General features: G+C 47.3%; 2 protein-coding genes across 2 annotated transcripts in view; both read left to right on the top strand.

Moving 5' to 3' along the window:
• LOC126528135 (ATP-binding cassette sub-family C member 3-like) overlaps positions 1 to 5,320 on the top strand; it is a 109,847-nt gene extending 104,527 nt beyond the window's left edge. The window contains exons 30-31 of the mRNA XM_072284544.1: positions 1,966 to 2,160; positions 3,522 to 5,320. Coding sequence (XP_072140645.1) covers positions 1,966 to 2,160; positions 3,522 to 3,678 — 352 coding nt within the window. The 3' untranslated portion in view covers positions 3,679 to 5,320. The remainder of the gene's footprint in view (positions 1 to 1,965; positions 2,161 to 3,521) is intronic.
• Positions 5,321 to 12,467: 7,147 nt separating this feature from the next.
• LOC140213209 (uncharacterized) lies at positions 12,468 to 18,379 on the top strand. The gene is made up of 2 exons (XM_072284368.1): positions 12,468 to 12,993; positions 17,529 to 18,379. The coding sequence occupies exons 1-2, from the start codon at positions 12,689 to 12,691 to the stop codon at positions 17,560 to 17,562; spliced, it is 339 nt and encodes a 112-aa protein (XP_072140469.1). The 5' UTR covers positions 12,468 to 12,688; the 3' UTR covers positions 17,563 to 18,379.
• Positions 18,380 to 25,746: the final 7,367 nt, after the last annotated feature.

The following is a 25,746-nucleotide window of genomic DNA, read 5'->3' as shown; positions in this document are numbered from 1 at the left end:
TGCGTTGGTTCGACCCCGTGAGCAATTGAGACAACGGTCACTGTGCTGTTGCCCTTCCAGCGACATAAAATAATTTCAGACTCGGCATCGACTCTGTAATCGTAGAAGCCTCGAGTCTTACTTTTCATTTCTTTCTGTGTGAGAATGGGACAGTTTTCTATTCGGTTATCCCGCACGGTGCCTGTGCACTGGACACCCATTGACGAAAGCTTTCTAACAAGTTTGAGACTTGAAAAGAAGTTGTCAAAGAACACGTGAAAAAAGTAATCAAGTTTTCCTTTCATCCTGGACACCATTTCTGTAACAACAGATCCTCTTAGACCAAGCTTGTTTTTATCATCCATATTGACGCCATACCTCCCTTGGTGGGGCTCAACAGAAAGCAAATAACCCAATGGGATGCAAACGCACCACAATTTATAGCCAAACCTGATTGGTTTCGCTTTCATAAACTGCTTCCATCCATGCTTTGAAGTATTCACACATGCTTTCATCATTGCTGAAGCAGTCTAGTAATGGAGCATACAACAGAAACCGTTCATTCAAGAGCCTAAACAGTGGTCGCAGTTTTTTGAATTTGTCTTTTTGTACTAGATTGTTGTTGTCAGCCACATGTAGGGTTGTGAAAATGGCTTCAAATCGGTCACACCTCATTGAGTTCGCGACAAGTTCATTATGAGAATCACGTGAGTTTTCCCACAACATGCGACGCCTTGGAACCGGCACATAGCCACTGAGAAGCAGAATGCCGAGAAAACATCTCATCTCACCTGCGTTCACGTTCAACAACCGATTCTTCTGTTGTGCATAAGGGTTGGTGTTTTCAACAAGCAGGTTGACGACCTCATCGACAAAAATTTTTTTAAATACCTCTACTGGAGTTAGCGATGCTCCTTCAGCGGAGTATGGGTCACACGAGTGGCGAGTTGGGAAACTCGCATTCAAGTCGCGTTTATCCCACTTGACACTTCGTTTCTCTTGCTCAGTCTGTGGCTCCCGGTCGTTCTCATCCTCACTTGACTCTGAACAAGTGTACACAACTTCAGCACGAAGAGTGCTTCCTGGCATATGGTCCATGCTGGTGCCTTCTTCGTGACCGTTTTCTTTATCTGTCACTGCCACCGCGTGATTTTCGGGTGGAAGGATGGCCACAGTCGACGGTACATCTTCCCCAGCGTCAACTCGGTTTAGAATGTCGTTGAGCGTTTGCGGATCTTTTCTGCGGTAAAATGAACTGCAGGGAATCTCCTAAGCGAAAGTGGAAGAAGAAGTTTCTACTATACGTCCATATGGCCTTTATTACGTTACTTCAACGCTACGCGCGCGACGCGTTCCAATGTGACACAACAACGACTCCTGATCTGCCTAGCGTCCTACATATAGGACACCCCTGTTTGACAGACCGCAAACAAAAAGCTTTTGCATATATCACAATGATATTGTTTTCAGAGCATATTCAATTACTCAAAAAAAACTGGCAAAGATATCGACATAAAAAATCATTTGAATTTAAATTACTTACATTTTATTCCGCGGCATGGCGTTAGTCGAAGCTCACGCGGAGCGACAATTTTGAGACTGCAAGCTCGTCGCGAGTTGTGCTCCCACGCTAACCAATACTTGCACGCGAGAAGGGTAGGGCCTCAGAAACACCCGCAAGGGAGCGCTAGCTTTCTTACAAAAAAAATGTTCGAGCTATATGGAAAATTCAAGTGTCCTACATATAGGACACTAGGCATATATTCGACCAAATCTCGCGGTTCCGCGAGGGGTGAATTAACGGGAGTCGATTGTAAAGGCGCGAAGTAGCCTTTTTATACTTCTGACAAGCGCTGTACGTCCTTACGTCCTTCTGAAGCTACGTTGCATCGACGCATCTAAATGCACTTGGGCGCCCAAAACGCCTAGGTGTCACACTTCAAAGAAATTTATTTAGTGTTTTACATTGTCCCGTACGCCATGCAGCGTGGGCCAGCGACAGCTGGTGTGCCTGGCCCGAGCCCTGCTTCGTGGACCCAAGATACTGGTGCTGGACGAGGCAACGTCACAGATGGACGGCGACACGGACCGACTGATCCAGGCCACGCTGAGGGACGCCTTCGCCCAGTGCACTGTGATCGCCATTGCGCACCGCATTCACACCGTGCTCGACTACGACAAGTGAGCGATAACGTTGCGATAACGTTGCGATAACGTTGCGATAACGTTGCCCACCGCTTTGTTTCCTATCACGCATTTGAATTCGCACGTCGTCACAAAGTGTGCCTACGTCAGTAGTGCGTATTGCGTCGCTTCGAAAAGAAACACCGCGCAGTTCACAAGGGATGTTGAGCGTACGGCAGAATTGACAGTCGCTCTCAACACATGGTTTGCCCTGACGTCATCGTGGTCGCCATCTTTGGGTGATAATTAGCCCGTTGGGAAATAGCGTAATAACGGCGATAACAGCGATAATCTGGGGAAAAATGGTCACCATCAAGAAGCAATACAATGTGCGCGTTTTAATAGGGCGAACTGACGTCGTCATCGTGGCCGCCATGGATGGCGGCCACGATCACGGCTAGAACATCTTGAAGTTGCATCGTTGACGTCAACAGCAAACTGTCTAAACGCGGCCGAATCAATAGTGACATACTGATGGAGTATGAATTGCTATTCCGTAGTCTGGAATCTCTGTAGCCCTCTGAGGTCACGCAAGGCAGAAAAAAGAGAGACCAGAGCTACGCGTATGCAACTATTTCTTTTCTTTTTGTTTGTTTTTATATCTTTAGGAAACTCTCTATTCGTTCTCGTACATTTATGGATTAACCTTTCTTTTATTCACTTTATTTAACGTGATTAAGCTTCGATCAGCTTGGTTCGGATTTTCGCATCAAAACTTGGCAATTCCTCCCTGTTGTGCACCACGATTAGAAGTGCCGACCAAGGATTCTGTGAGAAAACCGAATTTGCTAGCAACTCCGAGTCACAACGTGAAAATGATAAATACACTGCAGTGCTTTTTATGCCAAGTCTGAATCGCACTTTTCCGTTTTCAGGATTTCCGCAAAAGCGTCGAGGAAATCCGTGTTTTTTTTTCTTGACGCAACCAATGAAATACACTCTCTTGAACACGGTTGGTACGTTCCGTGGTTTTCAAGAAAATATCGCCAACAGCATATCTTCGCACGTACCGTACAAAAACTAATCGCAAAATTAAACACATCATGTTTAGGACGAACTAATGAGCATACTTTCGTTTCCACCGCCTCTAGTTCGCGTGACAACGACGTAATTTTGGCTCGTGCACTTTGATCAGAATCGGCATCAACTTTAGTGACTACATTCGTAGCACCATCACAGGGCACTCTCGCGTAATTGCACGTTTTGTGCGTACTACTTTAGATTTTCACTACCGCGTTTCATTCCGCAGGTATAGTGTGTGTCTTACGAATGCACCCAGACCTGTCCTGCTTTGCATCGTTCAAGTTCGCAACAACGACTGACTCTGACTCGTGCTTGCGTTTGTTTTGCCACTGTAGGATCCTTGTAATGGCGGATGGCACCGTTCTGGAGTACGGGCCGGTGAAGAAGCTACTCTATGACGTCAGTTCCGCATTCCACACTATGGCCAAGAACGCCGGAGCCTTACCTTTCGACGCCCATGGCCGAGACTACGCATCAATTACTGAACTGTGAAAATAACTAACAGCTCGCAGACGTGTGGCTGTAGACTGCCCTGGTGAAACCGTGCTTCGCTGCTGGTGTCACATCTCGCAGGATGTGATCGAAGGACACAAACTACGCCATGCCAAAAACACAAGCTGAAAGACTAGTTGCCTAGGCCGCGCAGGAGCAGCAATCGTGACGTTGGCCTTTCGTGATATCATGGGTTCGCGAGTACGGAAGTTATCCGGCCGAAAAGTTCCACAGGCCACTTATACAGTTCCGTCACGAAGAAGCACTGCATTTTGTTAAAGATTTGGAAGTGTTTAAATTCGTCCAAAAATTTTCAATTTCTGTGGGCGCAAAATGGCGTCTTCCGTTTCACGCACTAAATTATTATAAAGATCTCACATCTCCAAGTCGGTCGGCTCTGTTTCATGCGGAATTTCGGCAGGAAGAAAAGTTACCACTGTCATCAGATTACCGCGATAACGAATGCGACTCAAGACATCAGCGCTGATGGCAGTACCTTTCTGGATCTGGGTTGATAATGAGCTAAGATCTGCTTCTAACTTTCGGCTAACCTGTATTTATCACTGGACAAACACGTTTGTGTGCCGGTGCAATCGTTGTAAGGAAGAGCTTTATCCATTACCTACAAGGAGTGTAGTCGCATTACAAAAAGAAAATCTGACAGCCTTTAATAACAAAAGATGTGTACGTGCGCAGAATATATCGGTTGTCTACGGAAATAAATAATGGCCGGGTACTTCCAATCGACGTTTATTTGCGGGGTGTCTTAACATCGGACAAAATCAAAATCTTTAGACAAGAAAAATAACTACTGATTTCAATAGAGACTATGTAATGTGTCCATATCTCTAGCGGGCAACTTGAGAAGGTTTCACGCGCATTATTTGCGCTGGAAATAGTCTTGAAAATGCGACCATTAGCGCTCCATTCCTAAATCACCATAATTTGACGACATGTTACTTTATGAACCTGCCTGAAGCTGCACTGGTAATCTGACTTCACACATGTGGCACTAAACAGATGGAACATACATGAAAAAATGTGTACCGCTTAATAAGCGTAACTTATGTGTAACGTAAGTCCTTGGCCTGCTCATCCTTCTTGGGAGCTTCTTGTCTCTGCTATTTTGTATCATTCCTAATATGGTTCGTTTTATGTTTCACTAAGTTGAACATATTTGCAACACTATTCCAATTATCATGTGTGACGTATGTGGCCCGAGTTTAAGCGTTTATTGAAACATCATTTCCTCCGATCAGCCAGGACTTTAGCTATAGCGACGACATCAGTGCCAGGTTTTTTCGACGCAGTGTGAAGCACTTCACTGACCTCACACAGAAATATTTGACAACGTTGCAGCCGTTTCCCAAATATCTGCGCACCAGCTGCAAAGATCGGCTGCAAGCAGTTGGTACAATGAAGCGATAGCGCAGAATTTGCCGCAGGTTCAGGTATTTCTCGATGGTATGTAATGAATGCGAACAAGTACTAATGGCTGTTACACTTCTGAGACAGCTGATAACAAAGGTTCCTAAGGCCAAGATCGACATATGCACAAGAAAATAAGCTGTTTTTCAGGGCCACACTTGAGAGTTTTGCTGTATGTATTTACTGTGTAATAAACGAAGTTCAAGTTACACGAGTCTGCGCACTGGAGCGTCACTAGAACATTCTGAGGTGCCAAATATGAGAGTCATGGATTACATGCGGTCAGTAGGTTCCACCTGATTTCCCGCATTATAGATCAATCACGAGCCGCGATAGGGCAAGTCAGCGACGGTCTTCTGGAAGGCCACGGCTGCTGCTTTGGCGAGTATTCTTGGGTTAAACTAGTCATAAATTAAGCTGTTTTGAGGACAATGCTACGAAAGTACTTGGAAGGAACCTGTCACCAAGCCGGGTGACCTTCACCTGCTTTGGTGCACTGACGAGCCCACTTAAACACAGAACGGCACGCTTAAACTCGCACTTCTATGTGATTATTTTCCACAGCGTATTGTACTGTTAAAGGAACTAGTCTGGTTTTCTGATCTATTGGGAAACAAAGGAGTGCAGCTCATTTCATGTGCCCTCTTTGCGGCGCACTGAAGCTAACCTAAACGAGCATGGCGCCTGAGACCGGGGGTGGCATATACCGTCGCTACCTCTGGTCCCAGGAGACATGTAAGAAGACGATGCTTCAGGAGCGGCAGCGTACGTTCTTATTCGCTGAAAAATGGAGGGTGGAAGTTGGGGTAGCAATTTAAGCTGATGAAAAAATGTTATCCTACGCTAGATATGTTTTCCTCGACTGAATCGTTTCTTCCCAGAGATGAAACGTGAAACAATATTACAAAACTCCGCTCGACCAGTCTATTAAACGTGAAGTTTCCCTTTAGGTTTTCTTCTTGTATCCCTCACCTGCCTTTTTAACAGCGCATCTTTGAAAACAGCCTTCCAAGTGCGCGATCAATTGGTGGCCTAAAAGGCTGCAAAACTTTGTCGTCCGCCACTCCAACTAAAACTTTGAGACCTTCTCCGATATTGTTTCAGCATTATCGTATTGTTTATTTTTTTATGGAGCTCTAATGTTTCGGCAATGCGCGCCACTACTTCGAAAGAATTGTTTTATGCCCAATAAGTCGCGTAATACGTGACAAGTCTGTACTTTCACTAGTGGAAGGTCTACCTGATTCAGGTCTACCAGAAAAGAGCTTCCTACCCTAGTGGCAGGTCTACCTCCCTTGTGTACTTCTGAAACCACGCGTTTTGAGGCTTCGAGGGGTCATTGTTGAAGTGCACACAGATGGCGAGCGGCATTTCTCGTTCTCCAGCGTTGTCGTAGCAGGTTGTGAACCCGGGCTTGTCGTAGGGTATCAAGCACGTATACATGAATCGCTGCATCGTCTCTTGGGTGACCTCGACGCTGGTGTAGATGGCGGCGACGGCGATATCCTGGCCGTTGTACGTGACGTGGCCCATGCAGACGTCTCTCATACCGTTTGTGCACTATTACATAGTTACCACTGGGTGACAGGCGCAGAGTGATGACTTAGATCGTGAAATGACCCACGAGAACGTATTTGTACAAGCTAGGCCGGTGTACTTGGACTTTAGCCGCTGGCTGTATACGCCAACGTGTTCCAACCTGCTTATGTGGGTGGGTTTGTCCCTCCAACTTTCCTAGAGTGTGCTGAAGGCCATCCCGGAAGTGACCGAGCCTCCGTCGAGGTCCTTGCTCGTTGATGGCTGCGATGATTACAGACTTCTGAAAGTTGTGGTTCTCCACTAACTCCAGAGTCCGCTCCACGATCGTGTGCACCCTGTGCTTGGCAAGTCGAGTCATTTCATCGGCCAGATGGCAGTAGGCACACTCAGCCACGGAGTGGCAATTGAACTCTCCCCTATAGCATTGGTCATATACAAGCCGTCGAGGCCGGTTACCCGGGACAACACCGCGTGCATGAACATCAATGAGTGTTTGTGATTGTACTGGAACGCGATTTTCTTGCACGTGGCGCCCTGTAGATTTGCGAATCGTGGTTGCATTTGCGTGCACGAGATGAAACTGCATCATGCGGCAGGAAACGTTTGGCCTGGCAATGACCGCCGTAGTGACTGTACGCTGTCCGGCGGGCACCCAGTTCAGGTGGACGCGAATGGTGTGTGGCGTATGTGCTGTGTGCGGATGTGTGTCATGCGTATCTGTTGTGCCTTGGCCCACTTCACGATGCCGACAGCGAGCGACGGGATCTGCAGCCAGAATCACAAGATAGAGTCGTTATCATCGCGCTGGACCTACCCGAGCGTGTCCATGTTGCCGTTACCGTTAGTGATGTTACCGTTAGTGACGTCAGTGATAGCCGTGATCATCTAAAGTTTTCTCGCGCATAGGGACAGCTCTGCAGGCACACCCCCCATGTCACTGGTCTTCATTATGGCCACCTTCGCACGCGCTGGCGGAGGACCCCCGGCGTCTCGCACCCAACGATCCAACGCAACGGACCCAACAATTTCCGAGCATGAAATAAGCCCGAGAATACACGCGGAATCGCCACGCGACTCGCCGCTCGAGGCACTTTCCGTGTTATCACGGGCTTCTTTCACGCTCGGAAAAACACTTTTGTTTAAATTGTAGGGTTTTACGTGCCAAAACCACTTTCTGATTATGAGGCACGCCGTAGCGGAGAACTCCGGAAATTTCGACCACCATTGGGGTTCTTTAACGAGTACTTAAATCAAAGTACGCGGGTGTTTTCGCCCCCATCGAACTGCGGCCGCAGTGGCCGGGATTCGATCCCGCGAAAACACTTGTCTAGCACGTATTGAGCAAGAGCAAGCTGTATCGGCAGTTTCTCGTGTTGCTCTGCAATGTTCTCATTGACACTTTCAGCTAACTATAATATTTGAGAAGATAATCGATTAAGACTAATTATGGAATTAGGCAGAATGCAAAAAATAATCCGAGTATCTCAAAGCGACGGCAAACAACACTACCTTTGTCCAGCTACGTGGCACATTCACATATATACTTAAATCTTCGTGCAGGATAGTTTGGACACCCTGTACATCGAGCTGGGTTACTGGTGATCAACAACTTCCAGCACACAACAACGGGGCAATGATACGCACTCAACAATGATAGTGGGTGCTCACGTACGTTCGAGAATGTGCAGCGCTTCTACTAGCGACGCTCGCGCAAAGACACCAGACACGCCTGCCTAATTTGCTCTTAAGATTGGTAAAAACGTTCAAAAAAAATATGATAAGCTCTAAAAAACGTTTACACCTATTAGGGCACGTCTTGTAGTCAAACAATAATAGGCTTCGGTCTTGGTTGCAGTTCTCTTCTTGAAAATTCTGTGCTTGCTACCTTCCTATCAAGAGCTCTATATGTCACGCTGATAAAGCGTATGCCATTTGTGAAGAGGAAGTACCGGGAGCACAGCGTTAAAATACGGGTACGGCTAGCAATATATGTTACGATTATACGCCCCAACAAAGATACGCCCCAAAGAGCGCAGGCTGTTCTAATGTGTAAGCATTCGAGGCGCTACGTCCTTCGGAAATATGTCCGTCCGTCCGTCCCTCTGTAACGCGTTACACGACGCACATCATCATCATCAACACGCGGTCCTATGGAGTATACATGAGAATGCCTTATGACTACGTATGACTATTGAGATTTATGATTATGACTGCATATGGTGAGTACTGAAGAGCTATTAAGAATAACTCAGGGTAATGAAAGATCAATAAGACTATTTACGATGTAATTAGGGCAGTTAGTGGTGATTAATTAAGGTTATATAAGAATAGTGAGGCTAATAAAGACTAATTTAGGTTTGAAAATTGGCCAAATCAAGAATAATTAAGGTGAAATATTTAAGCCTAGTCAATATTAACTAATATTACTTCAGAATATATTTAAGGCTAGCATTGATTCTCTAACGATAAATTAATTAAGGCTAATCAGGATTCCTTAAGGGTAGGTAACATTGCATAGGTCTAGTTAAAATAATTGTGATTACCTTAATTTTGCCTAGTAATATTAATCCTGAATAACATAGTTCACCAATCAGGCTCTAGCAATAGATCATTGCAATACTTGCAGCACGTTGCATCATGCTCAATACACTGAGCTGTGGTGTGCGTAATTCGGCCACTAAATCAATCATTTGTTGCATGAGTTCAAGACGATCGACTCGAAATAATGCCTACGCACTACTTGAAAAGTCTCACTATAGGGAGTATTAGATTGAACTTTAGGCGAATCTTGCTACGATTGATTGATTGATTGAAAACTTTAATATTCCACCGAGCTGGGGTGCCCGCCTCTTGACCTACACGTAGGGGGGGTGGGGGTGGAGAGGACGAAGCAGTCCCCGCGCGTGGAGGACGGTGAGTCTTCACGGCCTCAACGGCCAGGCGGATTGCTCGACGCTGGTCGTCTTCAGACTCGCTCTGGAGCAAAGCCTCCCAGGCTTCTCTACTGTCAGTGTTTTCCTTGGCCCCTGGGGAGCCAGCACACTTTCATATTATATGGTCTAGCGTACCTTTTTGCATACAAATTTTGCAGAGGGCGTCATTATAGTCTCTCGCCTGTGTTAAGTAGATCCAATGTGGGGACGTATAATTGTTTCCCTGGAAGCGCCGCCAAATGCGAGCGTCCTCCAGAGAGAGAGACCGATGCGGAGGCGGAAAGATTCTTCTTTCGGCTTTGTAATGATCGACAATTTCCCTGTACGTGATTGATCATGCTATCTTTTATTTCTGGAACTGGCTGCTCTAGAGTTGCCCGGTGGTAGAGTGCTCGGGTGAGCTCGTGAGCGGCTTCGTTGCTTGGGACTTCTTGATGGGCCGGAACCCAAACAAAAGTTATGTACCTCCTGGGATGGTTTTTGATTAAATAAATCTTGCTGCGAGCGCAAACATTACGACAGCAATAGTCCAAAGAAAAAAAAAACTCCATAGCGTAAAAGGGCGGCATCGCCAATATTAAATGTTTACAAAATGATAGTTTCCGCTTGTGTGTGAGCTAGCGGCATATGCTGGGGAAACTACGGCGTTGAAATGTTAAATATTTAATAGGTTTAAAATATTATGGCGATGGAAAAAACACGCCTTTGCTAACTATTGCGCCACCGTGCGCCGTGCGTTGTAAGTTATACAGAGCAAACACACGCAGGCTGAAAGATCTTTTCCACGAAGTTATCATCTGCTGCATCACTTATCCAGAGTTGTTCCAGCAAACAAACATTGATCGTATTCACTCGGAGAATCACACCTGCATGTCTTCAAGATATAACATTTCTTGTGTCTGTTCGGCAGAACTAGCTAAATTGATAGGTTAGATAACTTTCATATAGTGATCTGGCTGCTGTACGTTTTAGTTCAGAACCTAATATTGTTTTTCAAAGCATCATATACATACACCTCTAGGGTGAGATCGTTTCTGTAGCTCCTTTCATGCGTTTAAAAACAAACAAAAATTTTTACCAGAATTCAGATGACCGCCAGCTTGTGAATCAGAGCCTGCATGCTTCCTCAAAACGGCATGCGAAAGAAGGATCACGTAGACCCCGCCAACTTTGGGAACGAATAGTATATGCGAGATATATTGCAGACATCGGCATATGTAGCCTCGTATGAGATTCCGTAAAGTATTACCAGACGGCGGAACGTCTCTGCGTTAAATGATAATGACAATCATTATAATCAGACCACGGATGCAGTGCATGTTGCGAGTCTGTCTGTTCACAACGGCAATACGACGGCGACGATGACCGGCGTACACGGCTGAAAACCTAATTACAACAAATAAATGCTAATCATGACGCACTGGGCACTCAGGCCCACATTTTTTATTCGCAATGCCCCGCCTCCTGCCGTTGCTGATTTGTTTTCCTGTAAGCACACACTTGACTTAAAGTTTTTCATTGAGTGAAAAATCATCTTGTCATAAAATTTTAAAAAGACATTAAAAAGCAACACGTAATCTTTTTAGCCATGGTCGGTCGCTTCAGCCATTGAAGGCAAAACTTCCCTTATATTGAATCAATCAATCAAACAATTGTTGTTTCTGACCCATATAACGACGTGTTTTTTTATGCAAGCAGGAACTTAGAGCCCTTTCAAGGGTTGTAGCAGGGATCCATTATTTTACACAATTGACTACAATTTTCTGGTGAAACCTTAGCGGCAATACGCCAGCACGACGTCATTGATTCCAATGTGTTTTCTCGTGCTTGGGTCGTATTGGCGCATTGTACGTTGTAAATGCTTCCCAGGCTGACTCTTGGATTCCGAACTTTTCCGAACCCCGTGCTTTACAACCGCATGTACCCCGATGCATACTCTCCACTCTGCAAAGCGTGCGAGGCCCGCGCTGACCTCGATCATATTGTCTGGCAATGCCCCAAAGCCTCACCCACCAACACCTCCCGCACTAACACACGCATCATAACTACGGCCGAGCAGGGGGAGACATTGCTGCTCAGCTTGGACCCAGAGGAGCAGCTCTGGGCCGTCCGGATGGCCGAAGACGCCGCCAGAAAGCAAGGACTGGCCGCCGTCTGAGGAAGGGGGGGATTGGGGGTTAGTCTCCCGACCCCCGCCACCCCTGAACCCCATCAAGGACATAACAAAGTTTTATCTCTCTCTCTCTCTCTTGGATTCCTTGGAGCTCTAACTAAATATTGCCACCGTCAACGTGAACATCATGTGCATCATCACCCTTGGCCTCTTTCTGTCCACTGCAGGAAGAGGTGTCGGCCAGCGACCTCCAATCAACTTTGTCACGCGCCTGCTGGCAACACCTCATGCTGGCATAATTCTTAATTTCATCACAACTGCCGTCACACAGAATTCAGCCCAATTGTAAAATTGTACTTCTTAGTTTGCTTCCCCAATAAATGTCTTTCTCATCACTATCATGCGTGGTAAGCACAGTTGAGCTTATGGTTCAAGCTACTAAATTTGAAACACGTCACCCGCCAGCAATTGTAAAACGAAAAAAAAAAACATGTTAGCAGTATTTTCTTTTCTCTGCTTCAAGTTAATTCCCTCAGCGTCTTCTCTTTCTCGCCGTGGATACCAACAGTATGTCCAGCCCCTCTTCTTTAATATATCCGGAAAATACACAATACCAACGATTATCATCCATTTATTATACTTTGTTTAATTTACCAAATTCAGTTTTTCTTCTTTCTTTCTCTGCTACCACACAATTCATGATCAATCCGCCGTGGCGGTTGAAGCCATAAGGACCAGTCACCAAGCTAAAACAAACCAAAATAAAATATGGGCCTCTTGGGCGGATGGCCCACGGGCGCACGTGCAAGAGTGCACGAGTAGAAGAAGAACAAGAAGAAGAAGAAGGCAACTGGCCGTAGCGGTCTCGTCGGAAGCCCCCTCTCTGTTCCTGCGACTCAAACCCTCATAACGCGTGGAATTCCACACCGGCGACCTCAACCGCTGGACCGCCTCGAGCAGCGCTGTCGCAGTCGTCGTTCGATTCAAAGACAACGGCATGCGACGCGGCCAGAGCCCCGTGCAGCTGCCGCCGTGTCCTCGGCGCCGTCCTGCGCCCGTCCAGCCGCCGCTATCGCTCCGGCGCCGCAGTCCTGCCCCCAAGGACACGTCCTGCGAGGCGTCCTGCGCGCGCTACTCCTGCTTCGTGCTGCTCGCCGTCCTCGTCGCGACGACGACGCTGCTAGCCACGCCGGCGCTGCTGCTGACGCGGCTCGATCCGTGGCGGCGGGACCACTTCACGCTGGACGAAGACCTGCGACGCTCGCGCGACCACAGCGTGCACCCGTGCGACGACTTCTACCGGTGAGCGGGGTGGCGCGGCTGTTTGCCTTTATCGCCGTACGTAACGGGAATTAAAGCGCTCTATTTTTTTAGGTCAGTCGGTATATGGGGGCCTAAGATTCGAGCGTAAGAAAGATACGTCAAACGCGCTAGCCCAACACGAAGGATCGATTAACCGTGGAATCAGTTGGGACAAGGCAAGAATCATCGAGGAACAACAGAATTGTTCGCCTCGCAAACCTCATCTCGGTATCTGTGATCATTCAGACCAAACTGAGCACGCACTGAATAGCAACTACGGCAACTTTCCACACGTGCATGCCCGATGTTTACGTCACGTCCTGAAACGTACAGTGTTGGTCAAAAAACTTGAACCCACCGTGAACGGCCGGAGCGCAGTTGCGCTCCGCTATCGCGGCGCTGCCACCGTCGGCGCGCGCCGCTGCTTTCTTGCGCCGAGGATAGAGAGGGCGAGGCAAGCGTGCCTCTTACTCGCAAGCGTCGTTTGATTACAGCGCTCGTGAAAAAGTGCGGCGAGTGCGACGCCATGCGCAGTCTTGCGGTAGTTCCTTAGTGGAGAAGTGCGGTCAGCGTTTTTCAAATATTGCAATGGCGGTTACCTGCAGGGCCTTTCCGAAGAGAGCCCTTGTAGTCGAAATTACTGCGTCCCGTCTTTTTTAAACGAAAGATGTCAACTGCCCGCATATTAAATAAAACCCGGAACAGCGCTAAACGGTACTGAGAGATGTCAGTTTATATCCTATCTTTTGTTTTCATCGCACTCAAAAATGCATTGAAAATGTGCATCTAAAAGCATAATGCGAAGGCTCTTGCCTATGAATATGTAGGATAAAATTGTAATAGCAAATGTTGGTTATTAGGACAATTTTTATAGTATAATGCGCTGCATTGAAGCCGGGCAGTTTTGCCCAGGCGAGCGCATGTACTCTCACGAAGCGCTGTACCACGGCGGCCGCAAGACGACCTCGCAGCTGGCAGAACGAGCGACTCACTAGTTTTTCACGAGCCCTGTTATCAAAGGATGCTTGACAGTGAGAGACAAGCTTCCCTCGCCCTCTTTACCCTCAGCGCCAGCGAGCACCGGCGACGGCAGCGCCGCGATAGCTGAGCGCCGCCGCTCGGCTGCCGTTCACAGCGGGTTTTGGCAAAGACTGCACCGAACTCGATTCTCTTCTCGTTCATCGTCACCGTTTACTAGGCTGTAGTGCCGTGTCCTTACTTTTGCCTTTAGTGCACGATGTCGGCGTCCACAACGGATTCCGAAACTAGCGCCAGTTCTGGGATACGGGTCTGCAAAACTTGAGGTAAAAATGCACTGTTCCACATACTGTTCTTTAACAAATTGCCTTTTCCCGCATTGAAGATCAGAAACTACTGAAACACCAATGCAGTTTCTCGCCTACTTTGAGAATGCATATCTCGAAGCAGATGTCATTCTCAGAATTCATTCCAATTAGTCGATAACTTTAGCAATCACCAACTACAATGCGGAAATTGCGAAATGTGCCGTAAACTCATCAATTTGCAAGTTACTTACCAAAAAGGTGTTAATTATTCAAATATTCACTTTGTCTGCTTATCGAAATAATATCTGACTCTGAGAATGTTCAGCTCATGCACGAAGTAAAATTGTTCTATGCACTACATGTGCGTCAAAAAAATTATATGAACGATAAAATAAAACATCGGAAAAGAAGCCAGATATCCAGTCAACAAGTATAGGGTTATTTTTGATGATGATGAGCCTGCACAGTTTCTTAAAGTGAGGCACCATGTCAAATGCTTATAACAAATCTATGAAGATTACGTCAACATGTGTACCAAGATCTGATGATTTAGCAATGCCGCTGATGAACTCAACCAGTTGTTGTAATGGTGACGAGAACGCGATAACCAAGCTGACAGTTACTTCCTATGTTGGATTCCAAGTAGTCGATGATTCGGTTATAATTATATATTCCACTAGTTTACAAGAGCTACAGGTTCACAAGATCAAATGGTAGTTAACGTCCGGCAGTTACCGAACTTATATGAAGGCAAAATTTTAGCGCATCGCCCCGAATAATGTACATACGCAGTTGATGAAGACTTACTATATAACACTGATAATGCATTGTCCAAATGTAGTAACGAAGAAGGAAAGCATTGCGAGTGCCTTCAGGACCATGGGTTTTCGTAATATCGAGAACGCCAAGCCTCTGCTGGCCGCATACTCTTGCACCATATTCGCCGCTATCTGTAGCTTAAGTTCGATGGCTGCGTCACTCCCACTGCCCGGATGTTGATATCATCCGCGTACATGCTAAATTTAATTGATTTAATCTTATTGAGTTCCACCGGAAGACCCCTCATCGCTATGTTGAATAGGAAGGGTGATAGCACCGACCCTTGCGGGGTTCCCTTGCTCCCAAGTTTGATGGGAGGGGCTTGGCGTGCTCGCCACAGAAATCGGAGCTGTTAATCATCGAGCCAAAACATCAAAGGGGACACGCTGGGAGCAGCAGTCCCATCAATGTTTTCGTAAGCGGAAATGAGGTTGCCAAGGTGGAGAAAATAAGAATTCTGGGCATGTATGTCCAGAGAAATGGATGCAACCTCACGACAATCAACAAGCTAGATGGATACGCGGTGCAGGTCACGGGGATATTTAGGAGAATTTCACTCAAAGGCAGGCGCCTCAAAGAGAACAGCCTCCTCAGACTCATGAAAGCCTTCATTACCAGCCGTATAGCGTATGCCACACCCTATCTTGTGTTTAAACGAGAAGAAAAGGAGAAAATAGATGCGATCATTAGGAAGAGCGTTAAGAGAGCCCTAGGGCTCCCAGACTCGACCTCGACAGACCTCCTCCTCAAAATGGGGGTCCACAACACGCTAGTTGAACTCACTGAGGCAGTACGAATGTCTCAGTTGGAAAGATTAGGCCAATATAAAACAGGGAGAAAAATCATGGAATCGGTAGGAATCCAATGCGACAGGGGTGCCCCGACTGACAAGAAAGACATTCCGCTGGACGGGCGTGAACGCTTCCGAATCACCCCCCTACCTAAAAATATGCATCCTATCTACAACAAAGAGACGAGAGCTCACAGGGCTTAGGCTCTAGTAAATAAACTTAAGAACACACCGGCGCATAACGTAGCGTACGTGGACGCCGCTTGCGGCAGAGACGGGGCTGCGGTATCGACGGTGGTTGATGGCGAAGGGTGCGTTAAGATAGCGTGCTCCACGTGCACAAGGGACGCCTGTACAGCCGAGGAGGTTGCAGTGGCGCTCGCTTGTGCGGGTACAAAAGCGGGAGTAATATTATGCGATAACAAATTAGCTATCCGAAATTTTAACAAAGGGAAAATCTCGGAAGAAGCCCTCCACGTTCTACTGAAAAACCCTTCCAGGAGGGACATAACCTTTATTTGGGTACCGGCCCATGAAGAAGTCCCAGGCAACGAAGCCGCTCACGAGCTCGCCCGAGCACTCTACCACCGGGCAACTCTAGAGCAGCCAGTTCCAGAAATAAAAGATAGCATGATCAATCACATACAGGGAAATTGTCGATCATTACAAAGCCGAAAGAAGAATCTTTCCGCCTCCGCATCGGTCTCTCTCTCTGGAGGACGCTCGCTTTTGGCGACGCCTCCAGGGAAACAATTATACATCCCCACACTGGATCTACTTAACACAGACGAGGGACTATAACGACACCCTCTGCAAAATTTGTAAGCAAAAAGGTACGCTAGACCATATAATATGGGAGTGTGCTAGCTCCCCAGGGGCCAAGGAAAACATTGACAGTAGAGAAGCCTGGGAGGCCTTGCTCTAGAGTGAGGCTGAAGACGACCAGCGTCGATCAATCCGCCTGGCCGTTGAGGCCTTGAAGACTCACCGTCCTCCACGCGCGGGGACTGCTTCGTTCTCCCCCCCCCCCCCCCTCCTACCTACGCGTAGATTAAGACGTGGGCACCCCAGCTCGGTGGAATAATAAAGTTTTCAATCAATCGTAATATCGAGATTTACCACGAGATTCAAAGCATCAGTGTGACGCAGTGATATAAATAATAGCCCATGCTACATTGTAGTTTAATGAAGGAATTTGAATGTTATTTAGAGTGAGACTGAAAATGTAGGCTTAAACGCATATGCGACTCAAGTAACGTTATTATGTATCCGACGGTTCTTTAATTACAAATGTTGTATGATCAGTTCCACTGGGTAAGAACGACTGCCGAAGCTTTCAGGATCGTTTAGACTTACCTGCGTGGCCCGATGAATAAGGCGTGCGAGTTTAGATTAGGATCGCTTAACGCGGAAGCAACTTTACTGTAAAATAGAAGTATTTCACTGGTTTCGATTTAGCCTAAATTCTTCCTTCACTTGATTCAAAAGGGGAGGTTTAACAGGCTCACCACTGTGTATTAGGCGCCGTTGTCCACTCACAAGTAGGGGCAAATATTACCTCCCCACCCCCGGTCGCCGTAGTTGGCGTCTATAACCGACATTATATTCCCTCTAAAATTCTATTCCCGTCTTCTCCACAGAAAGTCATCTGCAACGTGGTCCTGCCTGCGGTAGCAGCGTTCCGGCAAGCCTTCAAATGCCAGCCGCACCATCTACTCGTGACCGACTTCACATGGCCAGAACCACCCAACAAGACAAGCAGTGCTTCTGTGTTGCGCGACGAAATCCCGCACTGCTGCGGTGAAGCAGGGAATTGCGCTTTCTAATAGCCCAAGCGCAGTGTACGTTTCTTTCTGCTTTCCCTCAGTGTTTAGAACCGTTCCATCTTACATGTATAGAAAGCCTTACAATGTGGACACGCGAAGTGAACGACCATACTGCGAGTTTCTGCGAAAGGCACAGGAAAAGCGCTTCACAAAAGCGCTGTTCATTACTTTATGGAATCACAATGCTGGTGAACTCCGCTTCCCCGTGCGTTTGCGTGTGGACGTGTTTCCGAACGTTTTCCTTATGAGAGGGTTTGCAGCAGTCACCCGCGAAGATATTTTCTATAATTACTTTTTTTCTTGAAATCTCTTTACTTTCATTTACTCTGTCGCAACGTGCGATGTACGCGAAATGGATTGTATTCCCTCCAGTGAACAGTGCAAGCACTTCAGTGATGCACTGCATTTCTTATCCGAAAGCCTGCCTTTGCGCATAACATGTGTGATGTTTACCCGGAAAACATTTGTTTTGTGTGCTTGCTCAATCGAGGTAATTTTTGCGTCACGTCTGAAGGCTAACATTGTCATTTGTCAGCTCTGTGGACGACGGAGGTGTAAAACTGCCGTGTATGTGGACCATGTGAGACGTTAATGGAAGCCTTGAATTGCTACCTGTGCGGTTACGTCGTAGTGCCGCAGGACTGCATAATAAATTGCTTAGAAAAAGTGGCAGAGCCCGTCTCACGATGACTGTCGACGGTAATGCATTAAGCAATTGAATCAATACAGCGAACACAACGTACTGACACCGCCGAGAGCGAGTTGCATATAAGGCAAGCACAGCAGCGGCACCGCTCTCTCGTGCTTCCCTGAGAACGTTCTGCGCCACGTAGCACCGCCATCACGCAGCATGCACGTGGCCTTCGAAATTCATGGCGCGCACGTTCTCGTGGACTGTTAGGAAACGTGTCATGCTGCAGACGGGCTCCTCTCTGGCGCTCTTCGGGAATCCTGCGCCATCTAGTGGCGCTGCCGGGAAGTCCGCGCGCGGCCTCCGAGACAAGCGTTGCGCGCCATCGCCTGCGAACGCTTACGAGAGTTGGTTCCCAGTGCATTCATAAGGGCACTGGCGTGAAATACGTTGATTGAAAAGGGGCATGTAACCCAGTGCACTTCGCGCCACAAATGGGTGCAGGCGCGGAGAGAGAGAGCAAATGATAAAGGCAGGAAGGGTAATCAGGACTGCGCCCGGTTGGCTACCCTACACGGGGAAAGGGAAGAAGGGGAGGGAAGGATTTTCAAAGAAGAAGAAAACTCCACGGGGGTTACCGAGCGGTCGCTTACCCCCATTTTCTGAACACATAAGCAAAGTCTGCCCGACTCTTGGCCAATCCCCGCGAGTGGGTAAGCGCCAATCTCATCAAGGACATCATCATCATCATCGGTCGCTCAGTCGCTGCCCGCTGAAGCATCTGGTTGCTGTCCTTGAGAAACGCTTGTGGCGTGAGTTGGCTTCCACTCCAGCATCTCTCCAGTGATTATAAAGCGGCATATTAAGGACCATACTCACGTCGCAGCGGGCACATGCCTAGTTATCCAAGTTGGCGTCAAACACGTTCATTTCAGAGCGGCACAGAACTACTGGCACATGCCCAGTTACCCCAAGTCGGCGGCAAACAGTTTCATCGAGCAGCGGTCCCTACTCAGTCCCCCATCTACAGCGACTCGAGTCGGCGCCGCTGATCCACGTGGGCGGAAAAATGGTTAGACACATGTATGCATGCAAAGTAAGCAAGAAAATCCCAATAAAGAAAGGCGTGAGGCAGGGAAATACGATCTCTCCAATGCTATTCACAGTGTGTTTATAGGAGGCATTCAGAAACCTGGATTGGGAAGAATTGGGGATAAGAGTTAATAGAGAATACCTTAGCGATTTGCGATTCGACGATGATATGGCCTTGCTTGGTAACTCGGGGGACCAATTGCAATGCATGCTCACTGACCTAGAGAGGCAAAGCAGAAGGGTGGGTATAAAAATTAATCTGCAGACAACTAAAGTAATGTTTAACAGTCTCGGAAAAGAACAGCAGTTTACGATAGGTAGCGAGGCACTGGAAGTGGTAAGGAAATAGATCTACTTAGGGCAGGTAGCGACCGCGGATGTGGATCATGAGACAGACATAATCGGGAGAATAAGAAGGGGCTGGGGTGCGTTTGGCAAGCATTCTCAGATCATGAACAGCAGGTTGCCATTATACCTGAAGAGAAAAGTGTATAACAGCTGTGTCTTACCAGTACTCACGTACGGGACAGAAACCTGAAGGCTTACGAAAAGGGTTCTACTTAAATTGAGGACGACGCAACGAGCTATTGAAAGAAGAATGATGGGTGTAATGTTAAGAGATAAGAAGACAGAAGATTGGGTGAGGCAACAAAAGCGAGGTAATGACATCTTAGTTGAAATCAAGAAAAATAAATGGGCATGGGCAGACAGGTAATGAGGAGGGAAGATAACGGATGGTCATTAAGGGTTATGGACTAGATTCCAAGGGAAGGGAAGCGTAGCAGGGGGCGGCAAAAAGTTAGGTTGGTGGATGAGATTAAGAAATTTGCAGGAACATGGCCCCAATCAGCACATGATCGGGGAATTTGGAGAAGTATGGGAGAGGCCTTTGCACTGCAGTGGGCGTAACCAGGCTGATGATGATGCACAGATATCCGCCGGAAAGTGTGCGAATTGCTCTAGGAATGCCAAACACATTTAAAATAGCCTACTCGCTATGTCTTGAAAGAAACAAGCGTTCACGTAGGAGAGAGCACTTCTCGAAACGTAATGCATCGCTAGGCTAAGTGAACTTAACAGCAGCACTGACAACCTGAGTGACAATAATACACAATAAAGTTGCCATGGCAAACAGTCTTCACTGCGAGGGATCTCGAGCGCAATATTTTGGGTGTAGCGTGGTAAACCAGCCGAGCGAGAGCAGGAAGTCGTCCACTCTCCCTTATTTCATCCAAGGTTCCCTCGTTTTTTTCTATATTATCAAGATTTGCGTTGATAATTCATAGTATTCATCTTTTGCATAAGCTCTTCCTCTTCTATTATATGATTGTTCGCCTTCACCATCGGCTGCAGCGTTTCTGATGACACTTTCACACATTCGTTTTTTTTTCTGCACTCTTCGTTCGTCGCCATGCCTCACCTGCATGCCGAAGGCATCTCCGAGACGATCTCAATCTTACCTGAAAAACTTTACAAATCTAAGCACAACGACAGCGTAATTACGTTCTACGGCCGTTATAAAAGCCAAAATGTAAGGCGTCCCTCACGAACCGAAATTGGCCCTACGAGTAACTGCTCACAAACAACTTTTGCATCTTCTTCACGAAGGACCATACGCATTTATTCAACTAACACGCAGTGAGGCGCAAGCCGTGCGATTTCAAAGAAAAACCTATCAGCTCGACGACACGATGAAGTGTGCACGGATTATCAAGACGTTGTCAGGACGTTTGCAAAGTCAATAGGCAAGATCACTCAGATTCCCGAGCTACAAGCTGTTGCCAAAAAATTTAAGTATTAGGAAAATACTTTCGTGGTTCGATGGCTTCCCGATCATGCATGCATCACTGGTGACGAAAGAGCTGACGAAGTTACTTTGAAGACTTGCGTCCGTCGACCAGTGTCGTGGTTCAGGCACGGTAAAACGATTATTTACTTAAAGGACGACCGCCTTCGCCAAATGGTATTGACATAGGGATTCTCAAAGAACACTGAGAAGACAAACGATAAATGTGCTTCTGGACACCTCAATTCGCCTACAAAAAGGAGAAGGATGAGAGGAGGGAAACGTAAGGAGTTCCAACATACGCGCGTCCGGTTCACTGTCCTATGCAGGGTAGGGCTCGAGGTTAAAGAATCCAGAGAAAAAAAAGACCGGGGAGGGAATCACTATTCGTGGGAACACGTTTGGCTGATAGTCACTGTTGCACCTGGTCACATTGAAACCAACCCCTTGAAGAATAATTAATGCCCGCGTCGCTTCGTGGCCTACGACGCCTGGGGCTGTGCTCAAAGATTCTCTTTCTCTGAAGATAATCGGCCATCTAGCCGGTTTAATGCTCTCCGAAGAATGTCGCCTTTGACGTTAAGATGATCGAACATACCTCAGCAAAACATGTTCTGCAGCAAGATACACACACACACGCGCGCGCGCGCACGCACACAATTTTGCATACAGATCCACCGCACGTGTTAGAATCAATATGAACCAAGACGCATTTTATTATCATTTGATGCTATATAAATAATGGTTTGGTGTGGTTTGGTTTGGTGTGATAAGTTTTATGTGGTAATTGTAGCAGGAGATGGCCGTTCTCGAGGATTGGCTAAGAACGGGCAAACATCCAGTGACGCATACCGACTGGCAAATTCAAATAAAATAAATAAAATTAAAGAATCCCTCAAATATTGTTAAGCATTAGATAAGTAGATCGGCGTGCTTTACAGCCGTCATTATATGTTCAGGTTTTACGGAAACAAGTTAACTTTTTTTGGTATGCATAAATGAGGCAGCCGTACTTATTAATCATACAAGGGTTTATAGGCCTCCTCGCTGCTACTTTCTCGCGGCGCTTAGTAGAATATATCGACATCCATTTTCCGGAGTTGGCAGTTAACGGTGAAAAACGGACAAACTGCAAAGCCGCCTGCAAAGAAAACTGCAAAGAAAGCTATCGCTTTTAAACGCATGTTTCATTGTCTCATCACAGTTACGCGAGTCACAGAAGAGTGCGCCTGACGTTTGACTAAGTAATTCGAAGGCTATCGTAAAAGCCGCCCATAACCAGGGGTGCAGAGCGCATCTCACATTGCGCGACTCCTCGCGCTCAAGGACGACTTTATAAGTCATGTCTCAGGAGCACCCAGCGAGCGCTGGCGAGGGCCCGGAGTTCGATGGCGGAGATAACTGTTGTTCTGTTCTCATTCCTGGCGATCTGCGACGGACACCAACGGCGACGGCGGCGGGCAACATGACCAACCGAAAGGGCTATTGAAATGAGCGCATAACCATTTACGCTGTAAAAACTATTCACTTTTGTCTTTGTGCTTACGCGATGTAATTACGAATAGCACGTAGAGCGGCAAGTTCGTTTTCGGTGGACTTCCTCAAATGGAACACATTGAACTTCATTCTGGCTAGTAAAGTAGGCATCACCACACCTGTGGGGCTGGAGCCGGACAGAGATCCATCAGCATAAGCACACGTGAAATCTAGCAGGGCCACTGCATAATGACTCATCTTTTTTGTAATTCTAGAGATTGTAAGGCGTAGCTGTGGTTTTTCTAGGTACGACAGGTGTAACAGAGGTCTTGCCCCTGGTGTGAAATCCGACAGAAGACAGCTTGGGAGAGTTGTAACGAGTTCTGAAAAGGAGGCTTGAGGCATCTGCGCCGGCAAAACAAGAAATTGTTATTGGAGTATCGACAGAGGTCTCGAATGCGCGCTCTAGCACTGTCAGCTGCGACGTCTGTGTAGGTAATGCAAGGAACGGAATGCGTATTGAGAACAAGCAAGTGTCAGGGGTCCGATGCCGCGGGCGAAGGACCGACCACTAAAGAGAAAGTGCAGTGTTTGGTTCAAAGAGCATCATGCCCTTACTGCTAGGCATCGCACAGCAGCGAAATGAAAGAGAGGCTCAGGTATGTCTCACTAGAAGTGGTCACCTCCACCGTGCTTTGAGGGAATGGGCAATGAAAAAATAAAGAATTGGCAGACCCCTTCTCACGATCACTGTCGACGGTAATGCGTCAAGCATTGAATTTATTGTACCATCAAAACACATTGGCACCGTCGAAACGAGTTATGAAGCGTGTACTGCAGCAAGACTCCTCTTTTGCACTTGCTTAGGGACAGTCGGCGCCATCTAGCGGTGCCGCATCGAAGCCTGCGTGGCCTCCGAAATGCATGGCGCATCGGTGCGTGCGAACGCTCAGAAACGCGTCATGCGGCAACCGGCCTCTCATCTCGCGATTATTTCTAAGCACGTTGCGCCACCTAGAGGCGTTGCCGAGAAATCCGCGCGTGGCCTCCGAGGCGAGAAGCGTCGCACGCCGACGCGTGTAAACGCCGAGACCTGTACCCGCGCTTTCCCGCGCACCCAGTGGCACATATATAGCAACACAAGTTGGAGAGAGGTTCGTTGGGGAGCAGCAGATGGCCAGTACATTTGTGGCGCAGATCGCTAAAGCGTTGGCGCGAAAGGTGTTCTTTAATAAGCAGCACGTAACCACTGTATTTTGGGGGCAGCCCGTTAAGGTGTCAGGTTGCTATCGATGCGGAAACCATCTTGGATTGCGCATTCCTTCTCTTGGCACCCTTTATCCTACATTGATGGTTTGCCAGTTATCTGCCCCACCCATTACTTAGACCGTCAAACTCCATTTCATCTTATTTCATGACTCCTTAACCACTGAAAGAAAGAAGAGCACACAGCACAGGCCTCCTCCTATCGTTGTCTCTTTATGAGAGTGTGGAGAGAGCGCTTCCATGAGAGGCGCCTTCGCATCGCAAGTTTGCGGAACCTGCGAATGCCAGGTTCACAGTGCTAGCGTGTTCGCCACGATGGGTGAGACGGCGCTCGGAGATTGGACCATGGCGGCGGCTGCGGCTGCCTCGCTGGCCTCCTTGCGTGTCACGCTCAGGAAGATCCGTTCGAGCGACTCGTCCGCTATGAAGAAGTCCTGGAGCGTGTGGCGCCGCTTGATGCGCACTATGAGCATGAACATCTCGCTCCACGACATATCGACCCGCGACATCCGAAACTCAAGCAGGCCCTGCGGTCCACGCAAAGGCAGTCCCATAAGCTCTTCCCGTGATGCGACATTAAGCGCGCGAAACCTTTTCGGTTGCGTTGGAGGTCTGCAGCTTTTAGTTTCGGTTTCAAGTGCGCACACGAGGATTGTAAAATGGCTATAACTCTTGGACTGATAAAGGTGAAAAACCTAATTCATCTCGGTAAATAATATTGAATTGTAGAATTACAGCCATAAGAAATACAGAAAGACTACTTTAAAAGAGAGTATTTAATATACAGTAATAAGGCATTGTTTCTCTGCAATATTTATACTTCTGCCAGCCGCGGTCAGTCCTGAATGCAAAAAAAGAAAAAATATGAAAGACCAACCCCGGTTGCTATCCCTGAATGCGTTTAAAATGTTTGGGAGGTTGTTATTTGTGGCACTATGTTGCACTATGTTGCACTATTCAATATGGGTGCCACTTCCCTTACCACCGTGCCTTACCCGTACTCTACTTTCTCAAGGAACAGTTCAAAGCCCCCTGCAATGTCTGCAACCACGCGCTGTGACCCGAGCTGCAGCGCTTCCAGTGAGAGAACCTGCACCTTCAATCACTGGCACAGCGTTACACGACAGCGTCTTAAAAGGCTAGCTGTCACGAGGAATGGATACTTGAAAGCTCCCTTTGCCACCTTGCACCCGTGTGGTACCACACAGTGATACCAGGGTCCTTCACCCTGCTTTACCTAAATGACGGTACAGTTTTCATCATCTAGTGTATGATGGAAGCCCGCCTGGTCGGGATGATGACAAGTAAAAAGGAAGGGGCCAGTACGCTTGCCAAAAAATTAAAAGCGTTTTTACGTTTCGGCACCCCGCAGTGGTGGTACCTTAAGTGTGCGCCGTGAGGCGGCTTTGCCTTATTATGCATACAGCTACGGCGGTGCACCCTTTACAGGAGTATAGTGCAATGTGGTAAATTTTTCACTACATTCCCTACTGCAACAAGCAGCGCCTTCCAGTGCCTTCCAGTTTGAAACCAGCGCGTTTTTAACGCGAAAGCGTTAAGCGCCCCGTTTCGCCAAAGATCTGGCGTAGGGGTCCCGCGGCGGCGTCCCTATGAGCACACACACACACACACACACACACACACACACACACACACACACACACACACACACACACACACACACACATATATATATATATATATACATATATATATATATATATATATATATATATATATATATATATATATATATATATATATATATATCCCAATCCCAT

Source organism: Dermacentor andersoni, chromosome 9 (assembly GCF_023375885.2).
Source record: "Dermacentor andersoni chromosome 9, qqDerAnde1_hic_scaffold, whole genome shotgun sequence".
NCBI classification, from domain to species: Eukaryota; Metazoa; Arthropoda; class Arachnida; order Ixodida; family Ixodidae; genus Dermacentor; species Dermacentor andersoni.
The sequence above is the reverse complement of the archived record's forward strand: the minus strand, read 5'-3'. Positions and strand labels throughout refer to the sequence as shown.